The 27,869-nt window shown below is 45.9% G+C and overlaps 1 protein-coding gene across 1 annotated transcript; it reads left to right on the top strand.

Annotated features, from left to right (window-relative positions):
• The first annotated feature begins 13,083 nt into the window (after positions 1 to 13,083).
• LMOD1 (leiomodin 1) lies at positions 13,084 to 27,127 on the top strand. The gene is made up of 3 exons (XM_069971492.1): positions 13,084 to 13,531; positions 20,947 to 22,359; positions 27,069 to 27,127. The coding sequence occupies exons 1-3, from the start codon at positions 13,310 to 13,312 to the stop codon at positions 27,093 to 27,095; spliced, it is 1,662 nt and encodes a 553-aa protein (XP_069827593.1). The 5' UTR covers positions 13,084 to 13,309; the 3' UTR covers positions 27,096 to 27,127.
• Positions 27,128 to 27,869: the final 742 nt, after the last annotated feature.

The following is a 27,869-nucleotide window of genomic DNA, read 5'->3' as shown; positions in this document are numbered from 1 at the left end:
CCATTGGTTGCTGAGGTCTGTGACTTGACGTCTTTTGCTACCATAGAGACGGGGCTGCGGCTGTGAGAAGGTGTCGCCGTATAGGGGCCATGCTTCTGGTTTCTAGGACTGCGCTCACCCCCAAATGTATGGTCACAGCTGTGAAGAAAGCCGTGCTAGAGCCATGACAGGCGTGCTAGAACCACGACAGCTGTGCTAGAACCATGACAGGCGTGCTAGAACCACGACAGCTGTGCTAGAACCATGACAGGCGTGCTAGAACCACGACAGCTGTGCTAGAACCATGACAGGCGTGCTAGAACCACGACATCCGTGCTAGAGCCATGACAGGCGTGCTAGAACCACGACAGCTGTGCTAGAACCATGACAGGCGTGCTAGAGCCATGACAGCCATGCTAGAGCCATGACAGGCGTGCTAGAACCACGTCATCCGTGCTACAGCCATGACAGACGTGCTAGAACCATGACAGGCGTGCTAGAACCACGACAGCAGGTCTAGAGCCATGACAGCCATGCTAGAGCCATAACAGGCGTGCTAGAACCACGACATCTGTGCTAGAACCACGACAGCTGTGCTAGAACCACGACATCCGCGCTAGAGCCATGACAGGCGTGCTAGAACCATGACAGGCGTGCTAGAACCAGGACATCCGTGCCAGAACCATAAGAGTAGGGCTAGAACCATCACAACCATGCTAGAACCATGACATCCATGCTAGAGCCATGACAGGCGTGCTAGAACCATGAAATCCGTGCTAGAACCATGACAGGCATGCCGGAACCATGACAGGCGTGCTAGAGGTATGACAGGCGTGCTAGAACCACGACAACTGTGCTATAGAGCCACGACAGCCGTGCTAGAGCCATGACAGCTATGCTAGAACCATGACAGCCGGGCTAGAACCAGGACATCCGTGCTAGAACCATAAGAGCAGGGCTAGAGCCTAGACATCCATGCTAGAACCATGACATCCATGCTAGAACCATGACATCCATGCTAGAGCCACGACGGCCGTGCTAGAGCCACGACAGCCGTGCTAGAGCCATGACAGCCGTGCTAGATCCATGACAGCCGGGCTAGAACCATTACAGGCGTGCTAAAACCACGACAGCTGTGCTAGAACCACGACAGCAGGGCTAGAGCCATGACAGCCATGCTAGAGCCATGACAGGCGTGCTAGAACCACGACATCTGTGCTAGAACCACGACAGCTGTGCTAGAACCACGACATCCGCGCTAGAGCCATGACAGGCGTGCTAGAACCACAACAGCTGTGCTAGAACCATGACAGGCGTGCTAGAGCCATGACAGCCATGCTAGAGCCATGACAGGCATGCTAGAACCACAACAGCTGTGCTAGAACCATGACAGGCGTGCTAGAGCCATGACAGCCATGCTAGAGCCATGACAGGCGTGCTAGAACCACGACATCCGTGCTAGAGCCATGACAGGCGTGCTAGAACCACGACAGCTGTGCTAGAACCATGACAGCAGGGCTAGAGCCATGACAGTCATGCTAGAGCCATGACAGGCGTGCTAGAAACAAGACATCTGTGCTAGAACCATGACAGGCGTGCTAGAACCAGGACATCCATGCTAGAACCATAAGAGCAGGGCTAGAACCATCACAACCATGCTAGAACCATGACATCCATGCTAGAGCCATGACAGTCGTGCTAGAACCATGAAATCCGTGCTAGAACCATGACAGGCATGCTGGAACCATGACAGGCGTGCTAGAGGCATGACAGGCGTGCTAGAACCACGACAACTGTGCTAGAGCCACGACAGCCGTGCTAGAGCCATGACAGCCATGCTAGAACCATGACAGCCGGGCTAGAACCAGGACATCCGTGCTAGAACTATAAGAGCAGGGCTAGAACCTAGACATCCATGCTAGAACCATGACATCCATGCTAGAACCATGACATCCATGCTAGAGCCACGACAGCCGTGCTAGAGCCACGACAGCCGTGCTAGAGCCATGACAGCCATGCTAGAACCAGGACATCCGTGCTAGAACTATAAGAGCAGGGCTAGAACCTAGACATCCATGCTAGAACCATGACATCCATGCTAGAACCATGACATCCATGCTAGAGCCACGACAGCCGTGCTAGAGCCACGACAGCCGTGCTAGAGCCATGACAGCCGTGCTAGATCCATGACAGCTGGGCTAGAACCATGACAGGCGTGCTAGAGCCATAATAGCTGTGCTAGAACGAAGACAGCCATGCTAGAACTATGACAGGTGTGCTAGAACCATGACATGTGTGCTAGAACCACAACATCCGTGCTAGAACCATGACAGGCGTGGTAGAACCACAACATCCGTGCTATAACCATGACAGCCGTGCTAGAACCACGACATCCGTGCAAGAACCATGACAGCCTTGCTAGAGCCATGACAGGCATGCTAGAACAAAGACAGCCATGCTAGAACCATGACAGGTGTGCTAGAACCACGACATCCGTGCTAGAACCATGACAGGTGTGGTAGAACCACAACATCCGTGCTAGAACCATGACAGCCGTGCTAGAACCACAACATCCATGCAAGAGCCATGACAGCCGTGCTAGAACCATGACAGCCTTGCTAAAGCCATGACAGGCATGCTCGAGCCATGACAGGCGTGCTAGAACCATGACAGCAGTGCTAGAAACATGACAGGTGTGCTAGAGCGATGACAGGTGTGCTAGAACCATGACATCCGTGCTAGAACCATCGCAGGCGTGGTAGAACCACAATATCCATGCTAGAACCATGACAGCTGTGCTAGAGCCATTACAGCCATGCTAGAACCATGACATCCGTGCTAGAGCCATGACATCCGTGCTAGAACCATGACAGCCATGCTAGAACCACGCCATCCGTGCTAGAGCCATGACATCCGTGCTAGAACCATGACATCCGTGCTAGAGCCATGACATCCGTGCTAGAACCATGACAGCCGTGCTAGAATGATGACAGGCGTGCTAAAACCACGAAAGGCGTGCTATAACCATGACAGGCGTGCTAAAACCACGACAAGTGTGCTATCACCATGACAGCCATGCTAGAACTATGACAGGCGTGCTAGAACCACGACAAACGTGCTATAATCATGACAGCCGTGCTAGAACCTTAACAGCTGTGCTGGACTCCCCCACTGCATCCTTCATTTAATATCTGGGTCGCCTTCTTTTTCCATTAGTTATTGAGCTGCAGCAAATGTCGTGTGTCTTGTGTGAATAATGGCTGTGCTCCAGGGTCGCCCGCCTATCACTGACAATAACTGCAGGACATATTGTAATGGTGGTGGCCGGCGCAGCTGGTGGTGCTGAGAGTCACTATGTCCATGTGTCCAGTGAGGAGACCATCCTCTCCGTTGCAAAGCTAACAATATATACTATAGGAGGAATATATTATACTATATACTACAGTACTGTATATACCAGACTGACATGTCTGTCACATGTGCTCAGTGTGAACCTGCTTTAATCTGTGAAGAGAACAGGGCGCCAGTAGTGAATTTGCCAATCCTAGTGTTCTCTCGAAAATGCCAAGCGTCCTGCACGGTGTTGGGCTGTGGATGTCGATCCCTCATACCATCCTCATGGAGTCAGTTTCTAACCATTTGTGCAGACACATGCACATTTGTGGCCTGCTGGAGGTCATTTTGCAGGGCTCCGGAAGTGCTCCTCCTGTTCCTCCTTGCACAAAGGCAGAGGGACGGTCCTGCTGCTGGGTTGTTGCCCTCTTATGGCTTCCTCCACATCACATGGTGTACTGGCCTGCCTCCTGGTAGCGTCTCCAGCCTCTGGACACTACCCAAACATTATTATTATTTATTTATAAAGCACCCTTAATTCCAGAGCGCTATACAAGCAATGGGGGTAACAAACAGGAACAATGCAAGATCAAAACACATTACATGAAGGCAAATGGCAGACTGGTACATGGGGGAAAAGGACCCTACCCGCGAGGGCTTACAATCTATAAGGTACGGGGAGAGAAACTGGAGGTAAAGTGCAGCCAGTCAAGTGTGATGCAGAATTGTTATAGGTTGTAGCCTACTTTGAAGAGATGGATTTTCAGGTTACTTTTGATGGTGGATGAGAGCCGGATGTTTCGGAGTAGAGAGTTCCAAAATATGGGGTACACTCGGGCAAAGTCTTGGAGGCGGTACGAAAAAGGGGGGAGCACAGAAGGAGGTCACTGGAGGATCGAAGATTGCGTGAGGGACAGTAGCGGGATATCAGGTCTGAGATATATGGAGGAGACAGGTTGTGGATGGCCTTGTACGTCATGGTCAACAATTTAAAGTGAATATGTTGGGCAATGGGGAGCCAGTGAAGGGATTGGCAGAGGGGAGAGGCTGAGGCAAAGCGAGGGGAAAGGTGAATTAGTTGGGCAGTATATTTAAGGATAGACTGGAGGGGAGCAAGGGAGTTAGATGGAAGGCCAGAGAGGAGGATGTTACAGTAATGAGAGCATGAGATAAGGAGAGCATGTACTAGCAGTTTGGTTGAGTCAAGGGTAAGAAAAGAGCGGATTCTGGAAATGTTTTTGAGGTGGAGGTGGTCAGGGCCTGAATATGTGGTTTAAAAGACATGGCAGAATCAAAGGTGACCCCAAGGTAGCGGACTTGGGGGACAGGGGACAGAGTTCAGCCATTGATAGTGATTGACAGATTAGACGGCGGATGGAGCGAGGTGGGGGAAAGATGATTAGTTCTGTTACTTGCCACAGCTCACATTGATGTGCCACCCTGGATGAGCTGCACTACCTGAGCCACTTGTGTGGGTTGTAGAGTCCATCTCATGCTACCACGAGTGTGAAAGCATCACCAACATTCAAAAGTGACCAAAACATCAGCCAGAAAGCATAGGTACTAAGGGGTGGTCTGTGGTCCCCACCTGCAGAATCACTCCTTTATTCAGTGTGTCTTGCAGATTGCATGTGAAATTGATTTTCAGTCAGTGATGCTTCCTAAGTGGAAAGTTTGATTTCACAGAAGTTTGATTCACTTGGAGTTATATTGCGTTGTTTAAGTGTTCCCTTTATTTCTTTTTTTTGAGCAGTGTAGTATTATCATGATCATATCTTTATATGCCCTGGCAATACTGGGGGAGGGGCCCAGGTCCAAAATGTGCACCTATGTAAGGCCCCAGATTCTCCTCTTGTCCCTGTATGGCTAGGAATAACCCATGGGAAATGATAACTTTTGCTATTGCTCACTTATAGGGAGGATATTTTTCCAGAAAAGCATTGAGAAGATGAACATTTGTTTAGATTTTTTCTGTTTATTGAATCCACAACAAGGTGGTTACCAGCGTTCAGATTGTGGCACTGAGCACATTCTTCTCTAGCAACAATCATAGTCACTAAATCGGGCAGGGACAGAAAAAGGGACTATATAAAACGTTTTACCCTTTAAATGACTGCCAATTAGTGGTGAGCGAACCTCGAGTATGCTCGAGTCAATCCGAACCCGAACTTTCGGCATTTGATTAGCGGTGGCTGCTGAAGTTGGATAAAGCCCTAAGGCTATGTGGAAATCATGGATATAGTCATTGGCTGTATCCATGTTTTCCAGACAACCTTAGAGCTTTATCCAAGTTCAGCAGCCCCCGCTAATCAAATGCCAAACGTTCGGGTTCGGATCGACTCGAACCCGAACCCGGTTCGCTCATCTCTACTGCCAATATATCTTTTTACTATATATCACTAACTTTCCACAATGGAGCCACCACACCTATCCTGACTTCTGAAGATGTAGATCAAGTATAATGTTAGTAGCAACACACTCTAATATTCTGTTTCCCTGAAGATAAGACATCCCCTGAAAATACCGAAGAGAACACCAGGGCATGCAGCTTTGATTCTTTTTAGCCCGCCATGCCTGGCGTCATTTATTTACTCCCTATGAGATGTTAATACAGTAATTCACCTCATCTGTTCTTTCTATGGACGTTATGCATACAGCAGAATATATCTCAGAAAACCATGACTATGGACCCAGTGGGGTCTGAAACGCGTCGGTGTTATATGTATGTCCAATAAAGCATTCAATATTATTTGAGCTGGAGAGGATCCTTTCTTCTTTTCGCAATTATTCTAATGAACTGATGAGCAGCTCTGAAATCTGAATTGTGTTTTGACTCATAGTAGGGAGTCAGGCTGACTGAGCTGCGATCCATGATTCACTCTCACAAACAAAGCAATCGAGAGTCTTAGGGCCCTATTCCACCGGACGATTATCGTTCGCATAATCGTTAACGATAAACGATCCAAACGACCGCTATTACGAAAGACCTGAAATCGTTTGCCCATTTACATGGAAAGATAATCGTTACTTATGATCGTTCTTGCGGTCGTCTTGTCGTCGATATTGCGTTCGTCACTACTGAGAACAACCAAAGGACTTTTTATTCAATGCGAACGATTTGCGAACGAGCAACGATAAAAATAGGTCCAGGTCTTATTAAACGATCAACGATTTCTCGTTCGATCGTTAGTCGTTAACTGCTATTCAAACAAACAATTATCATTTAGATTCAAATGATTTACCGATAATCTGAACAATAATCGTCCGGTGGAATAGGGCCCTTAGTTTTTGCTTATTTCTACCTTTTATTTTATAACTGTTTTTGCATGTATATATGTTATCCTATTGTATCATAATTTATTTTAAGCACTGTACTTTTTGTGTATTAAAGCTTAAAACTTTAGGTGCCCTGGGAGCACTCCAACCTACGTAATCTTTCTTTTTCTTCTATTACAAGATACTTTGTTATGCTTTATTGATAGTATTAGCATATATTTCCCACATATACTATATTTGAGGTGATACTGTTTGTTAGAACTGGTTTTTCTAAGGTTTTCTAATGATTCTTTATTGTATTCTATGTAATTATATAACTTTACATATTGTTAAAAGGCTCCTATTATTGTAATGAAACACAAACATACTGCTTTTGTCGCCTGCGCGCAACTTTTTTGCCATTTTTCTTTTCATGAATATCACTATATATGTTCCATACTTTAAAAATGCCACTAATAAAACATCTGTGAAAAAAAAAAGCTTAAAACTTTAAAGAAGTCGGGCGTTTTCTAAAATCCGGCAGCCTTCAGGAGGAGGGAAAATTGATTTCAAGTAACAACTTACCTCCCCCCGTGTCCACAGTGAGCCGCTGGGGCGTCCGCGGGACCCCGCCAGAAGTAATTCTCCCCCGAGTTTTGATGACATCATGACTTAAAGGAAAATGCTTTTCCCAGCGGATGGACTGGTTTTAATTGGTGCATTCCTGCACTTTTGTGGGGACATTTATGAAGACCAGCGTACTCGTATGCTGGTCTTAAATAAAACCCTGCTGAATTTGCTAAGAGGGGCACGCCTCTTAGTGAAACCGTCCTGACCTGTGGACGCAGAAATGTACACCTGCCCCTGAGCAGGTGTAGATTTCTGCCATGATTTACGCCTGTGAGCAGATGTAAATGATAGTAAATCAGGCATTAGAGGAGGCCATGCCTCCTCCCCTCCTTGCCACCCCCTCCCTGCCCACCCATCAGGGGAGTAGGGGAAACGGCTGAAGGGGAAAAGGGGCAAAACTGCGTCTTCTCCCTTGTGTACGCCATGAGCACAAGGATAATAAATGTCCCCCTTCATGTTTTCTTGGCACACACAACAGTTAATCTACAGCCACACAGGAAGTTCTGATGCAGATTTAGGCTATGTTCACACTACATATATATGTCCGGCCGCATGGATCGGCAAATCAAAGTGTCAAAAAGAAGAAATCACCACTCCGTACGGGACCGCATGTTACACTACGGGCGTAAGTTACAGCATTTCCGTCCCGAAACAATGGTCTGGTTCATTTTTTACGGAGCCACATACGATCCGGGCGTAAGTTCTTACGTAGTGTGAACTGTGCAGCCGTAGATCGTATACTTTCCATTGTATGCAAACTACGTAAATCTCCGGCTGCTTATTCACGGAGCGCGCTACGGCCGGAAACTTACGTAGTGTGAACCTAGCCTTATGGCGGTCTTCAACTCTGTGGTCAGCACCATGGACAGCACATCAATTTGTTTCTTGATAACTTTTTAACCATAAGATGTTGCAAAACCGATTACTGCAGTCCATTTCTGGGACAATTCTGATCTTTCATATCTTTGATATGTTACATTACCACCTTCCCATTAAAAAATATTCCCTTAATCCAATCTGGCAGTTTTCAAGATGGTGACCATGTTCTAGACATATCATAAAAGATAGGCTCCCTCACCCCTTACTTGCTGGGGTATTCTGATATGTAATTTTTCCTTTAATTTATCCAGCATCTTATGGTTTGAACCCTCTCTTCGATTCAATGTTTTTTAATCAAAAGTTTTCACAAAATACATAAGAGAACACATAATAATACATGAACAAGTACAAGATGGCTATATTCATAGCAAAGAAGCTGGGGGCCAAATAAGGAGATCGGTGGGGGGGTACGCCTGTGATCTCTTACTTGTTCCCTATCCTGTAGATAGGGGAAAAGTTAATTTTGCCTGGACAACCCCTTTGCTGCTATCCTTAGCAGCATTGAAAATTCACTCAGGAGAACACACCTATGCTCTTGTTGACAGCTGTTGTGGGATTCACGCAATGGATGTCTAATCCTCACACCTATTCTGATTCATTTCCTTGACAGGACGTCTGAAAGCTAATCAACTACTCTTGCCATTATACCCTGACACTCCACTGTGTCCCAGTCCACTTCTCATGGACTTACATGGATGAAATACTGAACCGTCTCCAAAGGCCCTGACTAAAACCTCAGATGGCGTCACTTTCTTCGGATAATGCTGACAACTCAGGAAAAAGAACACTCCAATAAACTTAAAGGGAACCAATCACGCTAAAACGGCCATAAAGCTAAGGAAACATGCTGGTACATCACCCAGCTCGCTTCCCAAACATCCCCCTGTATCCTGCAAACCATGTACATATAAACCGCAAAGTTAGTTTAATTATCTCTCGCAATGTTTGTAAATTATCAGCCAAGTAGTCACGGTGGGCGGGCGGCTTGTTCAAGTAGTCACGGTCCTGGGCCAGCTGTGGCGCTGTAATCACGCCCCACTGGGCGTGTTGAAAAGAACTGCATACTGACGTCACCCAGGGGGGTGGCATTGTACGTCGGCCGCGCCGACGGCTTTACTAGTCTGCGCATGCGCAGTACAGCAAGAGAAGACGCTGCTGTACTACGCTCCTTGGCAGGTAATTTACATACAGCGCTGGAGATAATTAAACTAACTTTTTGGTTTATATGTATAGGGGGCGCAGGATACAGGGGAATGTTTGGGAAGCGTGCTGGGTGATGTACCAGCAGGTTTCCTTAGCTTTATGGCCGTTTTTAGCATGATTGGTTCCCTTTAAGCCTCCTGGCTTCCCTGACAGTATAAGAGATGGAGATTTCTACCCACAGACACCAGATACTTGCTATTTGCCTCTGGGCTAAGCAACCCGTGTCCACAACATCATTATGGGCTTACCTCTTGCCATGCCTACCCTCTCCAACACTAAAGGCCCCATTACATGAAGCGATTATCGGCTGTTACGGAAGACAACGATCAGCCGACATGCTTGATGTCGGCTAATCGTTGTCTTTCAGCTTGTTGAAAAATAAACTAACACGATAGGCGCGATATGCTGCCATCACTCAGTTCAAGAGGAGCGGCGGCAGCAGACCCCCATCATCTTTTATGGGCTGTGATCACCCGGGCAGCCCCCCAGCAGCTCCCTGGGCCCCCCCCCCCCCCCCCCCCCGCACTTACCTGCTCGTTGCCGGTGTATGTAATAGCGCCGGAAGCAAGCAGGGAACTCCTGACAGGTCGGCCCTCGCTTGCTTCTTCTAATCGCCCCATGTAATAGGGGCTTAAGATATACTACTCTTCCCCCTGAGGAAGAACTAAGACATGGTCTCTCTGTGCCACCTAGGGTCTGGCTGTAGTTATAGCAGCATTGACCGTTATGTCTATGCTGCTATCAGTGAGACCCTTGGGGGGCACTGGGGCACCAGCACTTCCCTGTCCCCATAGTCCTAATCTGCCCCCGGCCAGCCCGCCCCATTAATGGAGCATGCCAGATTGTGGATATGGCGATGGGGCAGTGCTCCTAACAGTGTCCTAGTGCACCTAAAGGTCTTACTGGACTGGAACGGTGCCAAGGATCAGTGGCGGATTAAATGTACCCTGGTCCCCGGGCTGTTCACCCAACCTGCCCCCCCCCCCCCCCCGGTCAATCCGCCCACATTCTAATCCACTACTGCCCCTGCCAATGCTGTCCCCAATAAACACTGCCTGCCTCCTCTCCCTGCTGGCCCCAATAAACATAATGTTTGGTCCCTTGCTGCACAGAGGATGTCAGGAGAGGAGGGGCTGATCTTATAGGGGAGGTCACAGCAGCACAGAGGATGTCAGGAGAGGAGGGTGCTGATCTTATAGGGGAGGTCACAGCAGCACAGAGGATGTCAGGGGAGGAGGGTGCTAATCCTATAGGAGATGGTTCCCCTCTTCCCCCTTATAGATGGTCCCCCTCCCTTATAGATGGCCCCCCTCTTCCCCCCTTATAGATGGTCCCTCTCTTCCCTCTTCCCCCCTTATAGATGGCCCCCCTCTTTCCCCCTTATAGCTGGTCCCCCCTTCCCCCCCCCTTATAGCTGGTCCCCCTTCCCCCCCCTTATAGCTGGTCCCTCTACCCCCCCCCCCCCCCGTTTATAGCTGGTCCTCCAATCCCCCCCACTTATAGCTGGTCCCCCTTTCCACCCCCTTATAGCTGGTCCCGCCTCTTCCCCCCCTTATAGCTGGTCCTCCTCCCCCCCCTTATAGCTGGTCCCCCTTCCCCCCCCCCTTATAGATGGTCCCCCTTTCCCCCCTTATAGCTGGTCCCCCTTTCCCCCCTTATAGATGGTCCCCCTTTCCCCCTCTTATAGCTGGTCCCCCTTCCCCCCCCCCCCTTATAGCTGGTCCTCCCCCCCCTTATAGCTGGTCCCCCTTCCGCATCCCTTATAGTTGGTCCCCCTTTCCCCCTGCCCCTTATAGATGGTCCCCCTTCCCCCCCCCTTATAGCTGGTCCCCCTTCCCCCCCCCCCCCTTATAGCTGGTCCCCCTTCCCCCCCCCTTATAGCTGGTCCCCCTTCCCCCCCCTTATAGCTGGTCCCCCTTTCCCCCCCCTTATGGCTGGTCCCCCTCCCCCCCCCCCCCTTATAGCTGGTCCCCCTTTCCCCCCCCCCTTATAGCTGGTCCTCCCCCCCTTATAGCTGGTCCCCCCTCTTCCCCCCCCCTTAGAGATGGCCCCCCTTCCCCCCCAGCAGATAACACAAAAAAAAAACACAACTAACCTGCCGTCCGTTCACCTGTTGAGCCTCTCTCCCTCAGCCACAGGCGCACGGGGAGCTCTCTGATGCGCGTGCTGCCGGGGATAGGACGATACTCCCCCGGCAGCCGTGCATTAGCCGGGGGACAGTTAACAGTGGTGGACTATAATGTGGGCGGCGTGGCGTGGGCCCCCCCGGAGCCTCGGGCCCCGGGCGGCCGCCCAAACCGGCCATATTATAATCCGCCACTGCCAAGGATGAAGGTAAGAGACATCAGCAGGTTAGATTCTTCAAACCTGCTGATAGTTCACGTTTAAATGGCAGAAATAAGCTTGCCCATCCCCCTCCCCTCTGTTAGCATCATAGAGCCGCCTCAAAGAGGGGAAATCGTAACGTTTGGGGACGTCGGGCCTGCCTCCAGTGCTTCATGCCTGGCCAGTGCTTAGTAGTGACGAACGAACAGCGATGAGCGATGTTTGGTTTGGATCCCAACCACGAACTTAAAAAAGGAAACAAAAAATCCCGAACAAATAATTAATGTACAGTAGAAGTGTGCAAAGCGTAAATTACGCAGTTGTATATGCATTGGCTTACGCATTTGCGCACACGGTTGCGTAGATTGCTTAAATTTCGTTCTAGAGTTATGCAGGTGTACAGATTATCTGGTGCAAAGTGTAAATTACGCAGTTGCGTACGTTCGCACAAACAATTAGCGTCATGTTCATATGAACATACGAACATTTATAAACATGTTGGTTCATCACTGGTGCTTGATAATAGACTGTTGCCGTGTGGGGGAATCTGGTGAAGGTTAAAAAAAAAGGACCGCAGCACCAGCATCCGCGCACTGATAACTTATCTCTTCCTCAATAAGACAAACAAGGAACTAGAGGCAGATTCTGTTGCCAATCTGAACATAAGAAAAAGAAAAAAAGTTGGAGGGATCTCCTTTATTATTGTTCCTCTAAAGGCCACAGTCAGACAGGCAGCCCCCCCGCACCTAGTATCTGCTGCTAGATGGAGCGGCACATACTTTGAACAAAAAACCATTAGCAGTCCATAGATTCCAGCAATACTTGTTTTGCAGCTGTCCCATAAGTTCAGTTCCATGGACCTGAGCCAAGATCAGCGATGCTTCTCCCATAGCACCAGTGCAGGTAGCATGGGGAACGTGGACTGTTCTGGACTCTGTGGTCCTAGATTCACATTCCTGGGACGTGTAGTAATGACTTGCGGAGCTGCAGACTGTAAACACTGGGATATTTTCTTTACCAAATAAGGATTTGTTAATTAATGTGGATCCTCCATACAAGTGTTTATTCCTTCAGCCTGGGGGGGGGGGGGGGGGGCTCAGTGTCCTGGGGAAGAAGGGGTTATCCTGTACTAGGTAGATAGCGTCCCATGATGGTGTACGCATCCTCAGCAATTTTATGTGGTGCACTATAAATAAATATATATATATATGTATATATATATAGTCAGAGTATATATGTATTCACTGTGGCTGCTGGCAGTCCTTCTTATAGACTATATGGAGAGGAGCTGGTCATCCTCTGTACATCCATCTCTGCTAGGTATACACAGATCTGTAAGCCAGTCACTTCTCTTTTTATTGACTCTCAGCCCTTGGTGATTTCCATAAAAAGCGATGTATCCTCTCTCTAAATTTGGGCATGAGTGGAACATTCACAAGAATGTCTTGAATCTGAGCCCCTGGGATGGAGAGGAGGGAGAGGAGGAGGCTTGGGAGGGAGAGACATTGGAGAGGCACAGGCACAGCAGCACAGTCGTGTCCACCGGCTGAGGAGAAGGCGAACACCTGCCGCGGTTCCTGCTCTAGAACCTCAGGACCTTCTCCCTTCTCTGGCCGGGTTCCTGCTCTAGAACCTCAGGACGTTCTCCCTTCTCCGGCCGGGCTCCTTCTCTTCTTGTTAGGTTCTTGTCTCCTGTTCAGCCATCATGTCCAGGGTGGCCCGGTACCGGCGGCAGGTGAGCGAGGACCCCGACATAGACAACCTGCTGTCCACCCTGTCCCCGGAGGAGATGGAGCAGCTGCAGAAGGAGCTGGATGCCGGGGACCCCGATGCCGGGCTGTCTGCGGGGCTGCGCCGGGACCAGACCGAGCGGGCGTCCAGCCAGCGGGAGGCGGAGAGGGAGAGAATGGCGCAGGCTGCGCCCCAGGTAACTGCTCCGCGACATTCACCTCACAGCCGGGGGTTACTGCAGAACCACAACCCCCAGCATGCCCAGGCAGTGGAAACCTGAGAGCAGAAAGGGCGCTTCTAGCATTTAGGACAAACCTGTTCAGTGTGAACACAGACTGCGACACCTCTCCGGCATGTGATATTCTTATAAGGGTCTGAAGATAAAAGTTGTGGGGTTCATCTTACTTTCTGTACTTGGTGTAGTGTAGTTGCTGCGACTTTATTCTTGGCTGCTGCGACTATTTATTCGTTTTTACCCAGTGCCTCCTTGTATTCTTGGTAAAAGAAGGAGGTAAATAATTTACATTTTCTTATGCTGCGTTTACACGAAGCGATAAATCGCCCAATCGATCGTTTAACGATTTGGAGGCAACGATTTGGATTTCATAACGATGAGCGTTTAGACGAATAAATCGTTTGAAAAATCGTAAGAAAATTTGTAAGGAAAATCGTTAAAGCGATCGTTTTTAAGATCGCTTAAGCCCATCTTTTACATAGGGTGAGTCTTTGAAAGACTGTTTACACGAAACGATCTGCGTATTTTTAGCGAATTATGAACGACGATTTGAGAACATGTTGAAAGATCAAAATGAACGATTTTTCGCTCGTCGCTTGATCATTCGCTGTGTTTACACGGAACGATTATCGCTCAAATGCGATCATTATTGCGAAAATTCGAACGATAATCGTTCCGTGTAAACGCAGCATTACACTTTTCTATTCAGGGAAATGGGGGTGAATCATTTTTGGTCCAGTTTGTGCGCCATGCTGAGAAAGCTTCCAGGGATTCTAGTATAATGCCCCATAGTGCCCAGAATCCCTCAGCAGTGCCCATGGCAGCAGGCTCAGGGCTGGAGCTGGCATAGTGGCCGGGCACTCATACTATAGCTAGATACAGCACTGTAACACTGGCCTCACAAGGTGTCACCATGAAATAGTAGTGGTTACATGGCAAAACTACAGTTGCTCTATATGTGCCACCATCATGTAGGCAGTACCTATACCAGGTGAGGGACCTAAACACTGTTCCTCACCTGCCCTTGATGCAATTCGTGGTAAAGCGTATGTGGTTTTGCCGCATGGCTCTCAGCCATGTTATGGACTTCGCATTTAGATTTCAGCTTTTTCGTTCAGCGTTATATATAACGGATCCAGGGAGGGCGGCATGAAGCTTTCAGGAATTGCTTTTTGAATTAGTTTTTGTGGAAGTTTTTTTTTTTTTTTACGCCGAAGTCAGAAGCAGATTAAAGGGGTAGTTCGCCCAAATTTTTTTTTTAAATAAACTGGTGCCAGAAAGTCGCAGAGATTTGTAATTTATTTCTATTAAAAAGTCTTCCAGTACTTATCAGTTGCTGTATGTCCTGCAGGAAGTGGTGTTTTCTTTCCAATGTGACACAGAGCTCTCTGCTGCCACCTCTGTCCATGTCAGGAACTGTCCAGAGCAGGAGAGGTTTTCTATGGGGATTTGTTACTGCTCTGGACAGTTCCTGAGATTTTTTTTAATAGAAATAAATGACAAATCTCTGGTACTTTCTGGCACTAGTTGATCTGGTTTCTGGTTTTTGGTAAAATACCTCTTTAAAATGGGAACTGTAAAGGGCTTTTTCTTCCACTCCTGGCTGAAAAGCCTGCATGAAAAACTGCAACACTACAAAATGTCTACTTTGCTGTAGTCAATAGCCCAACAGAGCCCTCCTCCACTGAGTCACTAGCTGACTGTATCCAGGCCAATACAGAGAATAGACCCCCTGCTGTGCGCCTTAGTACATGTTGGCATCACTTTTTTGATGGTGTGCTGACATATAGCTGGGACACACAGCATCAGACTTGGATTTCTCCCAGCTGTAAGCTTCACTCCTTCTTTTAACTTGAAGTGACTTGTCAGATCCTCAATGCTGAACTATGGGAAGCATAAGGGCTCCTCGCACGCTGGCCACATTACACAGGCTGAATGCATCACTGCATCAGACTGAATTATAAAGCTGTGAGTTCCCCAATGGCCAGAGCGCTACACTACACTGCACTACAGTACACTGCACTACAATGCACTGCACTACACTGCACTGCACTACACTACACAACTGACATAGCTTTGTATATTTGTTTAGTAAGAAGGAGGAGAAGATCCACAGCGTCCAAAAAAAGTTTTGTTGTCTTTATTATGAGGCATATAAAAAGTTACAAAAGATAAAAACGTAGGCCGTTATCTTTTGTAACTTTTTATATGCCTCATAATAAAGACAACAAAACTTTTTTTGGACGCTGTGGATCTTCTCCTCCTTCTTACTATTATCACCGGGTGCAGCCCGCTACTACTCCACTTGCTCCTGCCTGAACGTCCACCATCACACAACAAACCACCTATGGTGAGCTGAGTTTTTTCTTTGTTCATGATATTTGTTTAGTGTTACTATGATAATTTATTATGATGCAGCAGCAAGTCCCATTCACAGGACATGTTCTGTCTGGTCAATTTTAAAATCTGGCAGCCGGAAGGAGCAGGGGAAAATTTGATCAGGAGTACGAACTTACCTCTCCTTGTGCCCGCGGTGAGCTGTCTGATCAGTCCCCGTGCTGGGCTCTCTGGCGCTGACACGTCAGTCCATCAGCCACGTCATCACGTGGACACCCTTGAGATCCCAGATCCCAGCGGGGGTCCCAAGGCCGATCCCGTTGCTCACCGCGGGCATGGAGAAAGGTAAGTTTCCTCCCACCCCCTGCTGGTTTTTAGAAATTGCTGAACAACTTCTTTAATGGACTAAATACTGCAGTGTGCAAGGGCCCTAGTATAAGGGCTGATGCTCTGCCCCCTGATCTGGCCCTCTGTGATATGAACCTTTTCATCATTTTTCTGTAGTGCCATCCTGCCCCACACCCTGTAGACAGCTTTTCTCCTATCAGTTTGTTAACATGAAAAGCTGCCCATCACTGTATTTGGGTAGGGAAGCGTGACTCAGCATTTAACCCCTTAAGGGCACAGCTTTATTTATTCATGCTGATTTTGACTTCAGGTTTAGAATTTTATTTAACAGGAACAAATAATCGGTAAAATTACGGTGATAGCAAATATGTCCAATGTTTTGTAATGTTGTAATATAACAATAAAACAATAAACATAAACAATTTTAAAAAAGCTATCACCAGAAAATTGGTGTGAAAAGTTGCACATTTTTGCACAACGCTCTTTGCAAACCTTAAAAATGCGATTTGCTTAAATGAGAAGTCCAGGGAAAATTTATATTAAAGTATTGTATTGCCGCCAAAAAGTTATACTAATCCCCAATATACACTTATTACGGGAAATGCTTATAAAGAGCTTTTTTCCCTGCACTTACTACTACATCAAGGCTTCACTTCCTGGATAAAATGGTGATGTCACGACCCGACTCCCAGAGCTGTGCGGGCTGTGGCTGCGGGAGAGAATGATGGCAGAGGGATGCGTAGCGTCCCTCCAGTGCCCAGTGTCCCCCTGCCATCATCCTCTCCAGCAGCCACAGTCTGCACAGCTCTGGTAGTCGGGTCGTGACATCACCATTTTATTGAGGAAGTGAAGCCTTGATGCAGTAGTAAGTGCAGAGAAAAAAGCATGTTATAAGCATTTCCCGTACTAAGTGTATATTGGTGATTTGTTTAACTTTTGGGGGGGCAATACAATACTGTAATAAAAATTTTCACCAGACTTCTCCTTTAAACGTTTAAAAAAATTATTTCCCACAAGTTACACAAAAGACCGATAAATTTATCCAAAATCTTTTCTTTTTGTGGTATAAGTTGATTTGACCATTTTGATCTATAAAAACATTTTTATTCTATAAAGAGAAACAATGTACCCACACACACATATATAGGCCATGTTAACACAACATATTTTTTGTATAAATCATGGCCGTTTTTGCAATTTGCAACAATGTCCAGGATTTATACAAAACATACGTTGTATGTTTATGAATGGAATCCCATCCGGAACGCATACACTTAGTATACGCTTCGGATGGAATCCTAACCGGCCGCACGAAAAACTGACATGTCAGTTTTGTGGGACCACTATTATTTGAATAGCGGCTACACAGAACATGTCGGCCGCACGCTCCATTGTGTGCAGCGGTGAAATGGGATGCGGACGCATACTGATGCGCCTGCATCCCAATTCATCAGAAATGAAGATCATCCGGCCTGTACTGCCGAGATGATCCTCTGTGACCCGGCCGGGTTTCAGAACTGCCGGTGTTTTACAATGTGTGAACATGACCATACACTGATCTGTTACTTCTCAGAAAAAAAGTTAGTTACATTATGATGAATGTGCACAGACACCACTTCACAGTCCCTGAAACCATCTGCAAATAGGGGCAGCATATGGATGCCATCTGCATATTTCATTGATCCATTGGGCCTTTAAAGGGGTAGTACACAAAAATCGCTTTTAAATCATCTGGTTTCAGAAAGTGTTAGAGATGTGTAATTTCCTTTTATTAAAAAAAAAATCTCCAGTCTTCCAGTTCTTATCAGCTGCCGTATGTCCTGCAGGAAGTGGTGTTTTCTTTCCAGCAGTAATACTTACCTTTCCATGCTCCCTGGTGTCCTCCTGGCCTCTCCCCATTCACTGCACCCACCACTGACACTTCTCTGCAGTGGCTGCTCAGTCAACCACTGGTTGAGATGGGACAGCACCAGAAGGAGAGCGAGGAGAAGCCAGGAGGAAACCAGGGAGGGTGGACAGCTGTGTTATAGGGCTCTTAGTTTGTAGAATAAGAAAAAGGCTGTGTTCACTCATTTCAGATTTCATGCTTATTTAAGTATGGTTTCTGGGCAATTCCAATTATTGTCTGCATCTTAGCATGTGAATGGGCTTTACACACAATTTCTACAGCTGACTTTTGTTGACACCATAAAGAAAATTCACTGCAGAAATGCTAAGGGGCAGGATAACTCATCCGGCACCCCGACAGCTCATCTGGCTTTACAGAGTGTGGATAGCCCTTGAGGGTCCCTTCCATGGTGCACATCTATTTCTCATTCATTCATTCATTCATTCATTCATTCATTTATTCATTCATTCATCTTATGGTACCAGAGCTGGTCTATTTGCAAGTAGTATTCACATGGTTAATTTCTTAGTTGCCTGTCCAGTCATAGCACAGCACATGCTCCACTCGGCTATGTCATGATACAGAGTTGATGTGTGTGCTCTGAATAGGCTGACTCTGTGTGGGCCTGATGATTTTTACTCCCTAGCATGTGGAGGGAGAGGGGAATACTGATGCACTGGCTTTGCATGTTGTTTTGTGAGAAGAAATGAAAGAAACAGCGGCAGCATTGAGCTGCTGGTAAAGACAAGCCTGCAGACCAAAGGAGGGGGATATTAGATACAGGAGGTTGCATAGTGTACATGCAGCACAGCAAGGAAGGGGTTACACATACACTACCCTTGCATGTTAAACTTACCTTGCATTGACAGTATTGATCCTCTGGAGCATTGACACAGCTTGCAGGTACACAGTCCTTCCCTCCCTTTGCACGAAGCACATTGTAAGCCCTGCCACCACTGCTTGTGTTCTGTCTTGCAGCAGACTGCAGTGAAGTGAGACATCTTGTAGCCAAGAGCTGTTTTAAGGAGTGAAGCCCCTATTCCACAGGCCGACAGTGAGGAGCAAACGAGCAGTATCAGCGCTCATTTGCTCCTCGTTCCCCATTCGCTTCCGCCGCTATTCCATGCGGCCGCAGCGAGCGGGTGAGTGCGGGAGGGGCCGCGGGAGCTGTGGGGGGGGGCTGCCCGGGTGCCCGCTAGATCGCCCTGGCAGCCGATAGAGGATAGTGGCGATCTGCGGGCCTCAAGAGACAGGCAGACCTCAGAACCAGACATGCCTGGGACAGGACAACAAAATGGTAGGAGGGTGGGGTGTTCTGGGTGGTACAGATTTGCTTTACAGTGATATTGTCCCCACCTTTACTCTATGTACCCCGCACCATTTACATTTACCAAGCTTAGAAGCTGTACATTCAATATACACCTGTACAAAACTTGTCTGTGTCTTCTTTCTGCTCTAAGATAGCTTTATTTCTTTGTTGGACAATGTCACTTAGGCGGTAGATAGAGCCATGAAGCCCCCCTAGGTAACACTGTCCACTGATGAAATAAAGTGAGAGTAAGGGGGAAGGGGGTGACAGTATCACTTTAACTAACATCAGTTCTAATTATCTCTTTATCATAAATAAAAAAATGATCAGAAACATTAAAAATACATGGCAGAGCTAGATGTTTCCTGATTGGCCAAGCCTGGAGGTTTATGGTAGTGTCAGCCAACATCTATTTTTTTTAGTGGTAGCAGGATAGCCCCTACCGGTGTCATTGACACTGACATAGTGCTCTCTGCTGCCACCTCTATTCATGTCAGGAACTGTCCATGGAGCAGGAGAAGTTTTCTATGGGGATTTGTTACTGCTCTGGAAAGTTCCTCACATGAATAGAGGTGGCAGCAGAGAGCACTGTGTCAGACTGGAAAGAATATACCACCTTCTCCAGGACATACAGCAGCTGGTAAGTACTGGAAGACTATAGATTTTTAAATAGAAGTAAATATATAGAAGTAATATATATATATATATATATATATATATATATATATATATATATATAGAAGTAATATATATATAAACTATATAAGTTTCTGACACCACTTGATTTGAAAGATTTTTTTTGATGGAGTAGTCCTTTAACTCATATTGAAATACCTCCAATCTGTAGACTGTCATAGGACAGAGGCACCAAGAAAGAAGGTATGTCTCTTCCCTTCATCCTCGGCGTAATTCCCATGCACTTAATAATTTACTCCTCGATCATGTTAAGACCATTAGGAGCACCGCCCCGCCTCCCCTAGTGATGATCTAGCCCGGCCAGGGATGGATCAGAGCTACGGGGGTGGGACAGTGCTCCTAACAATCTTAACCGAGGATGAGGATGAAGGTAAGAGACATACCTTCATCCTTGGCATCTCCTGCATAATAGGAAGAATTAAAAAGGTAATATTCGTCTAACCTGCTAATAGTTTCCCTTTAAATTTGAAAAATCCCTTTTTTATTTTTTGCAGAACCCCTGAATTATTTCATTTTTACAATAGTTATGAAATCCATATGTAATTATTTTAAAAACTCTATATGCAGATTTTTTTCTTCTTTCTAAAAGCTGGTATTTACAATTATATGCAAAACCCATTAAGGCCGCACGCACACAACCTTGTTCAGTCCATGTCCTAAGGAAATGAAAGTGACAGTGTGATAGTGTAGGACATGTCCAGTCCATAAAACGTGTCCAGCACATACAGGACTTAACAGTGTCATGTGCAGGTGGCCTTAAGCAATGAAAACAATAACTGACACTCTGAATTTTTTCAGAGTGGAAAATCTTCAGAAAAGGCAAAAGAAGAGTCACAAAAAGAAGAGAAGACGAGGGAGACTCGTACAAAAGACCCTGCTCCAAGTAAGAAACAGGAAGATACAAATGACACCAAAACAAAGGCAAATAGAGAAGCAGTGAAACCAAAGGATGAGCGTGTCAGTAAAATGAGGGAGCGGTTCAGACAAGAGAAAAACAGCAGTGTGGTAGAAAAAATAGAGAAAACTGCATCAAAGAAGCTAGAAGAAGAGAAAGGTTCAAAGCAAACAGGGAAGGATAAAGCAGAGAATGTGGCTGCTGAAGAGAAGGTGGAGAAGAAGATGGCAGAAAATATAGAAAAGAAAAAAAATGCAGAGGTAACAGAAAACAGAAAAGCCGAAAACAGACTGGACAAGAAAAATAGTGCCGACAAGATCCCAGAGAAAAAAGTAAATTCAGAGAATGTCCAAGCGAATAAAAGCATCACACAAGAAAAACAGGCAACGGATCAAGAAAAGAAGAAGGTGCAGAATACAGAGCCGCAGCAAGCCGACAATGGATCCAAGAATGCAACGGAAGAGAACAAAGAGGACGAATCATCAAGTATTTTTGATGAACTACTAGAAACAGTGAAAAACAATGATCCTGAGCTTACAGAGCTCAACCTGAATAATTCAGACTGTATTACCATTGAAACACTAATGAGCTTTACAGAGGCCTTGGAATTTAACACTGTAGTTAAGATCTTCTCCTTGGCCAACACAAGAGCTGATGACCATATTGCATTGGCCATTGCTGCCATGTTAAAATCCAACAAGACCATTACTAGTATCAATCTGGACTCTAACCACATCACAGGTAAGGGCATATTAGCCATCTTCAGAGCTCTGCAACACAATGACACACTCACGGAACTTCGTTTCCATAATCAGCGGCACATATGTGGCGGGAAAACAGAGATGGAAATAGCCAAGATGTTAAAAGAAAACACCACCCTCTTAAAACTTGGATACCACTTTGAACTAGCAGGGCCACGTATGACAGTTACCAACCTGCTAAGTCGCAACATGGACAAGCAGAGGCAACGAAGAATGGCAGAGCAGAAAGCTTTAAAAGAAGCAGAGAACAAGAAGAATTGTTTAGAAGTTCCAAAGGTAATCCCCCCTCCAAAAGAACCTACTAAATCATTGGGGAAACCAGCTACCAATAATCCTCAAAAGGGTGCTCCAAAGAAAGGAGGCGCACCGGTGCCTCCTCCCCCTCCTCCACCAATGGCTCCTCTGGCACCACCACTTATTAATGAGAACATTAGAAACTCCTTGTCTCCTGCTTCACAGAGGAGAATAGTAGACAAGACCGGGCCTGCGGAAAAGAACTCAAGAGATAAACTTCTCGAATCAATTAGATCCAGTAATATCAAACAACTTAAAAAGGTAAGACAGAAAAATTATGTGACATGCAATAAAGCCTTCTATCTGTTTTGAAAGATTTCAATGTTGAAGAGCGGAAAGACGTTACAGTGTCCAGTTAGGTGTAAGGTCAGTTATTGGCCACAACCACACAACTTGTATTTTTGGCCATTTTTTTACAGACATCATTTTGCGGTCAATGTCTGTTATTTCAAAATAAAGGCCGTCATTTTGAAATTATGGATGTTATTTGGCAGCAAAATGACAGCTGTAAAAAAGAACGTTTGTCGTAGGGGAGATTTATCAAACATGGTGTAAAGTGAAACTGGCTCAGTTTCCCCTAGCAACCAATCAGATTCCACCTTTCATTTTCCAAAGAGTCTGTGAGGAATGAAGACTGTAATCTCATTGGTTGCTAGGGGCAACTGAGCCAGTTTCACTTTACACCATGTTTGACAAATCTCCCCCCATTGTGTGGCTGTGGCCATTGTGTGGTGCCCCCATATGACTCTATACTAGAGAGTAAGGGGGAATTCACATGTAGCAGATTTGTTGTTTGTGATACCATTATTTCAGCTTTTTCTATACACATGTTCACACTGAGTAAAATAGGCTTACCTCCGCTGTGGAATTATGCCTGCCTCAGTGTGTCATTTCATCTCAATGGAAGAGTGCGCGCTCCTCCGCAGCCGACGTTCTCCGCTCAAACAAAACGTCACGTGCGCACCCTCTCCTTCACCTACAGTGGGACACTGAGCATGGCGGGATTCCGCGGCGGCTCAGTGTGAACATACCTATATAGTACAAATAGTGGGGTAAAAAAGAACATGTTACAGTTTCTGGCTCTAATAGATAGAAAGAAAAAAATATATATTTGATACATTTACTTTAAAGGAGAAGTCACACAAACACTTGGCAAATTGGCAGGTTGGAGGGTGAACAACAAATAAATAAATTCACCCCTCCTCGTGCCTCCTAGCGCTGCCCAAGGCTTCTGTTCACAGCAGCAGGGGTCCTGCAGCTCTGCTAGCTGCAACGTCACATCTCCGGCTGAGTGATTGTCTGCTCAGCCAATCAGTGATGGGCCGTGACAATACTGTTGGAAGAGCTGGTTACGTGATGTTCCCGGTTTCTAGCAAGAGAAGACAGCCGGCCGATGTGATAAGGGAAAAGTGAATTTTCCCCAGGAATACCTCTTTAAGGCTATGTTCCCAAACAGTGTTTTTGCACAGTATTTTGCACCCAAAATCAGGAGTGGATTGAAAACACAAAAAGGCTATATTCACACACTGTTAAAATTGAGTGGATGGCCGTAATTTAATGGCAAATAACATCCGTCTCCCTTCCTCTCCCATACATGACCCTGCTTGGGACTCAGCTTCCAGATGTCAATCAAGCAAGCAGAGATAGCCATGGGAGGGGGAGTGTGGACACTCTTTATAAGTCTGCAGCTATGTTAAAGGGGTTATCCAGCGCTACAAAAACATGGCCACTTTTCCCCCTACTTTTGTCTCCAGTTCAGGTGCAGTTTGCAATTAAGCTCCATGTACTTCAATGCAACTGAGTTTTAAAACCCCACCTAACCTGGAGACAACAGAAGGGGGAAAGTGGCCGTGTTTTTGTAGCGCTGGATAACCCCTTTAACACCTCTTTGCACCAGAGAAAAAAATCATATTTCTTTGTTACGGAAGCACAGTACAGTAACGTGTCTCCTTGATCTAACAGCTATCCAACATTGTCAGCATATGAATTGCAGCTAACAGAGTTCCCATAAGCTGCATAGCCACTTAGGCTTTGTTCACAACCAGTGTTGAAATAGCATTAATTAGTGCTATTGCAGTGATTTGCAGTAAAATAGCGCCATTTTTGCTGTGATTTTGACAGAATTGTGGCAAAAATAGCACCATTTTACCGTGATTGCACAATTTGCGGCCAAATAAAGCCTCCCTCTTATTAATTGTATAGAGATTGTTTATCAATGAAACATGTTATTGAGCGTTTTAATGTTTAATGTTTTCATTAAATATCCACGATACTTGGCGCCAAGGAAATATAATTATGGTGATTTTATATTTTCTGTCTATTTATAAATTACACATTGGTGTGCCCTCACTGTTATTACAGGAGATGCAGGAAGGATCTATGGGGGACATTAGTCAATGTAGTATGCCAGTATACTCCACTATTCTCCCATATTCTCCAGTGTACTCCACTATTCTCCCATATTTTCCAGTGTACTCCACTATTCTCCCATATTCTCCAGTGTACTCCACTATTCTCCCATATTCTCCAGTGTACTCCACTACTTTCCCATATTCTCCAGTGTACTCCACTATTCTCCCATATTCTCCATTGTACTCCACTACTTTCCCATATTCTCCAGTGTACTCCACTATTCTCCCATATTCTCCAGTGTACTCCACTATTCTCCCATATTCTCCAGTGTACTCCACTATTCTCCCATATTCTCCAGTGTACTCCACTATTCTCCCATATTCTCCAGTGTACTCCACTACTTTCCCATATTCTCCAGTGTACTCCACTATTCTCCCATATTCTCCAGTGTACTCCACTACTTTCCCATATTCTCCAGTGTACTCCACTATTCTCCCATATTCTCCAGTGTACTCCACTACTTTCCCATATTCTCCAGTGTACTCCACTACTTTCCCATATTCTCCAGTGTACTCCACTACTTTCCCATATTCTCCAGTGTACTCCATTACTTTCCCATATTTTCCAGTGTACTCCACTATTCTCCCATATTCTCCAGTGTACTTCACTATTCTCCCATATTCTCCAGTGTACTCCACTATTCTCCCATATTCTCCAGTGTACTCCACTATTCTCCCATATTCTCCAGTGTACTCCACTACTTTCCCATATTCTCCAGTGTACTCCACTATTCTCCCATATTCTCCAGTGTACTCCACTATTCTCCCATATTCTCCAGTGTACTCCACTACTTTCCCATATTCTCCAGTGTACTCCACTATTCTCCCATATTCTCCAGTGTACTCCACTATTCTCCCATATTCTCCAGTGTACTCCACTACTTTCCCATATTCTACAGTATACTCCACTATTCTCCCATATTCTCCAGTGTACTCCATTACTTTCCCATATTCTCCAGTGTACTCCACTATTCTCCCATATTCTCCAGTGTACTCCACTATTCTCCTATATTCTCCAGTGTACTTCACTACTTTCCCATATTCTCCATTGTACTCCACTATTCTCCCATATTCTCCAGTGTACTCCACTATTCTCCCATATTCTCCAGTGTACTCCACTACTTTCCCATATTCTCCAGTGTACTCCACTATTCTCCCATATTCTCCATTGTACTCCACTATTCTCCCATATTCTCCAGTGTACTCCACTATTCTCCTATATTCTCCAGTGTACTTCACTACTTTCCCATATTCTCCATTGTACTCCACTACTCTCCTATATTCTCCAGTGTACTCCACTATTCTCCCATATTCTCCAGTGTACTCCACTATTCTCCTATATTCTCCAGTGTACTCCACTACTTTCCCATATTCTCCAGTGTACTCCACTATTCTCCCATATTCTCCAGTGTACTCCAGTATACTTCAGTTCTGGAGTTTTTCTTCTGCCAGTATTCTGATGTTAAAAAGAAAATTTTTACACAAACCCTTCGACACCATGCTTGGTACCATTTATGTTCACATCACGTTTTCAGCCCCATAAATAAAGATGCTGATGTGCAGCCCGGCGTGCGGCAGTGACTGTAATGGGCAGGACGGAATAATCTTGTAACTACGTTCTGGTTATTTGCCAGATATATACTTCTCAAAAGCGTGCAAGACCATGCCGCACACCGGGCTGTATGTCAGCATCCTTTTTTTGATACATTCCTGATATGTAGCCCGATGGTGCTCTGAAAATGTGATGTGAACAAGTAAATGGCCAGGCAAATTTACTATGGTTTACATCCCAAACCGGTATAAACTGCAACAGCAATTTACACTAGCTCATGGACAACCACACGTAACCAAACTTTATTAAAGAGGTACTCTTACCAGGGCCCCCTTTTTTCACCATCGCTAAAGAGGGGGAGGAGGAAAACAATGACATCTACTTCCCTCCGGTCCCCGGTCTCCTGCTGCTTCCTGGCCTAAGATGGGCCTTAAGACCTGATGTTGGGCAATTAGCTGCTGTATTGGTGTCCCACCTCAGCTGCTGAATAGCTGAGCAGGCCTACCCACATCATGTCTCAAGTCTGGGCTCAGACCAGGAAGCGGCCGCAGACTGGGGACCGGACCAGCTGGATGAAGGCAGCATCGCAGGAGTTAGGGAGGTAAGTAGATGTAATTGTTTTCATTCACCCCCTCACCAGTGATTGTGGAAAAAGTGGTCCCAGGGATACCCATTCAAGATCAATGCACTTGTTAATAATCAATTATATGTTTTTTATGCGTTTGTTCCTTGTCTGACAATGAATTGTGGTTTATCAGTCGCTGACTTAGTTGCGACATAGCTGCAGGGGAGATCGGCAGACTGTCAGCGGGGTCCAGGAGCGGGATGCGACGCTGCATGGGCACCAGGACGGGCATACCTTCTTTATTATGTTTCCCCCTCCCCCGGCCCTAAATGATTTTTTTCCCCTACACCCAATAAATTTCTTTTATATTTGAAAGCCACAGGCTCATTTCTTTCTCCGTAGTTTATAGCATGACATTGACAGCGTGTCTTCTATTTTATAGGTGGATGTGCCCAAATGGCTGAAGTAAAAACTGATTCTTATTGTGCTGATCGACATCTTCATCTTGTGCTTCTTAATCCACATCTGTTATTGCTGCAATGGTCCGGGGGGAGCGCCGACTTCCCCGGCTTACATTCCTAATGTATTATATTCATGTGACTCTTGGGCTGTTTACATATCCATCTTATCAACATAGCGACACAATTTTACCTACTGGGGATTGGATACTATAGTTTACATTGCTCTTACTGGGATCAATGAGGAATAGGAATCTCTCAAACACTTTTCCAAGGCAGAACGTTATGTATGTAATAAGCTGCATATTGCTGAAGCCCATTTTGAAGGTCTCTTTTGCTACCGTTTATTGACTCCCTAATGTCACAACCTCTCGCCATTGTACGGTAACCCCCCCACAATACATGGTCAATCACAACACTTTGGTAAAGAAAACCTTTTTTTCCTCATGACTTAGTACATGAAGCACTTTCCTCTGTTACCCTCTTGACTGGTTAACAGATACATGGCAATATCGCTGTGTGACGACATATAGATGGGTACTGAGTATCACCGTTATTTAAAATGTTTTATTCGCACAGATCTATTTTTTTGACTGTAAATCTATTGTGAAAAAGATTGTTTTAAAAGAGCTTAATAAACCTTAGAAATGCATTGGAGTGGAGTTTGTCCTGTAAGTTTTTCTAGGATGTGTTTGTCTGGCACCGCAAATCTCTCTGACAAGCGAAAGATACTTCAGGCTTCAATTCTCCATATATGGAAATCATAGAAACTTGTTCTCAGGGTG

This window comes from Dendropsophus ebraccatus, chromosome 5 (genome assembly GCF_027789765.1).
Source record: "Dendropsophus ebraccatus isolate aDenEbr1 chromosome 5, aDenEbr1.pat, whole genome shotgun sequence".
Lineage (NCBI taxonomy): Eukaryota > Metazoa > Chordata > Amphibia > Anura > Hylidae > Dendropsophus > Dendropsophus ebraccatus.
The sequence above is the reverse complement of the archived record's forward strand: the minus strand, read 5'-3'. Positions and strand labels throughout refer to the sequence as shown.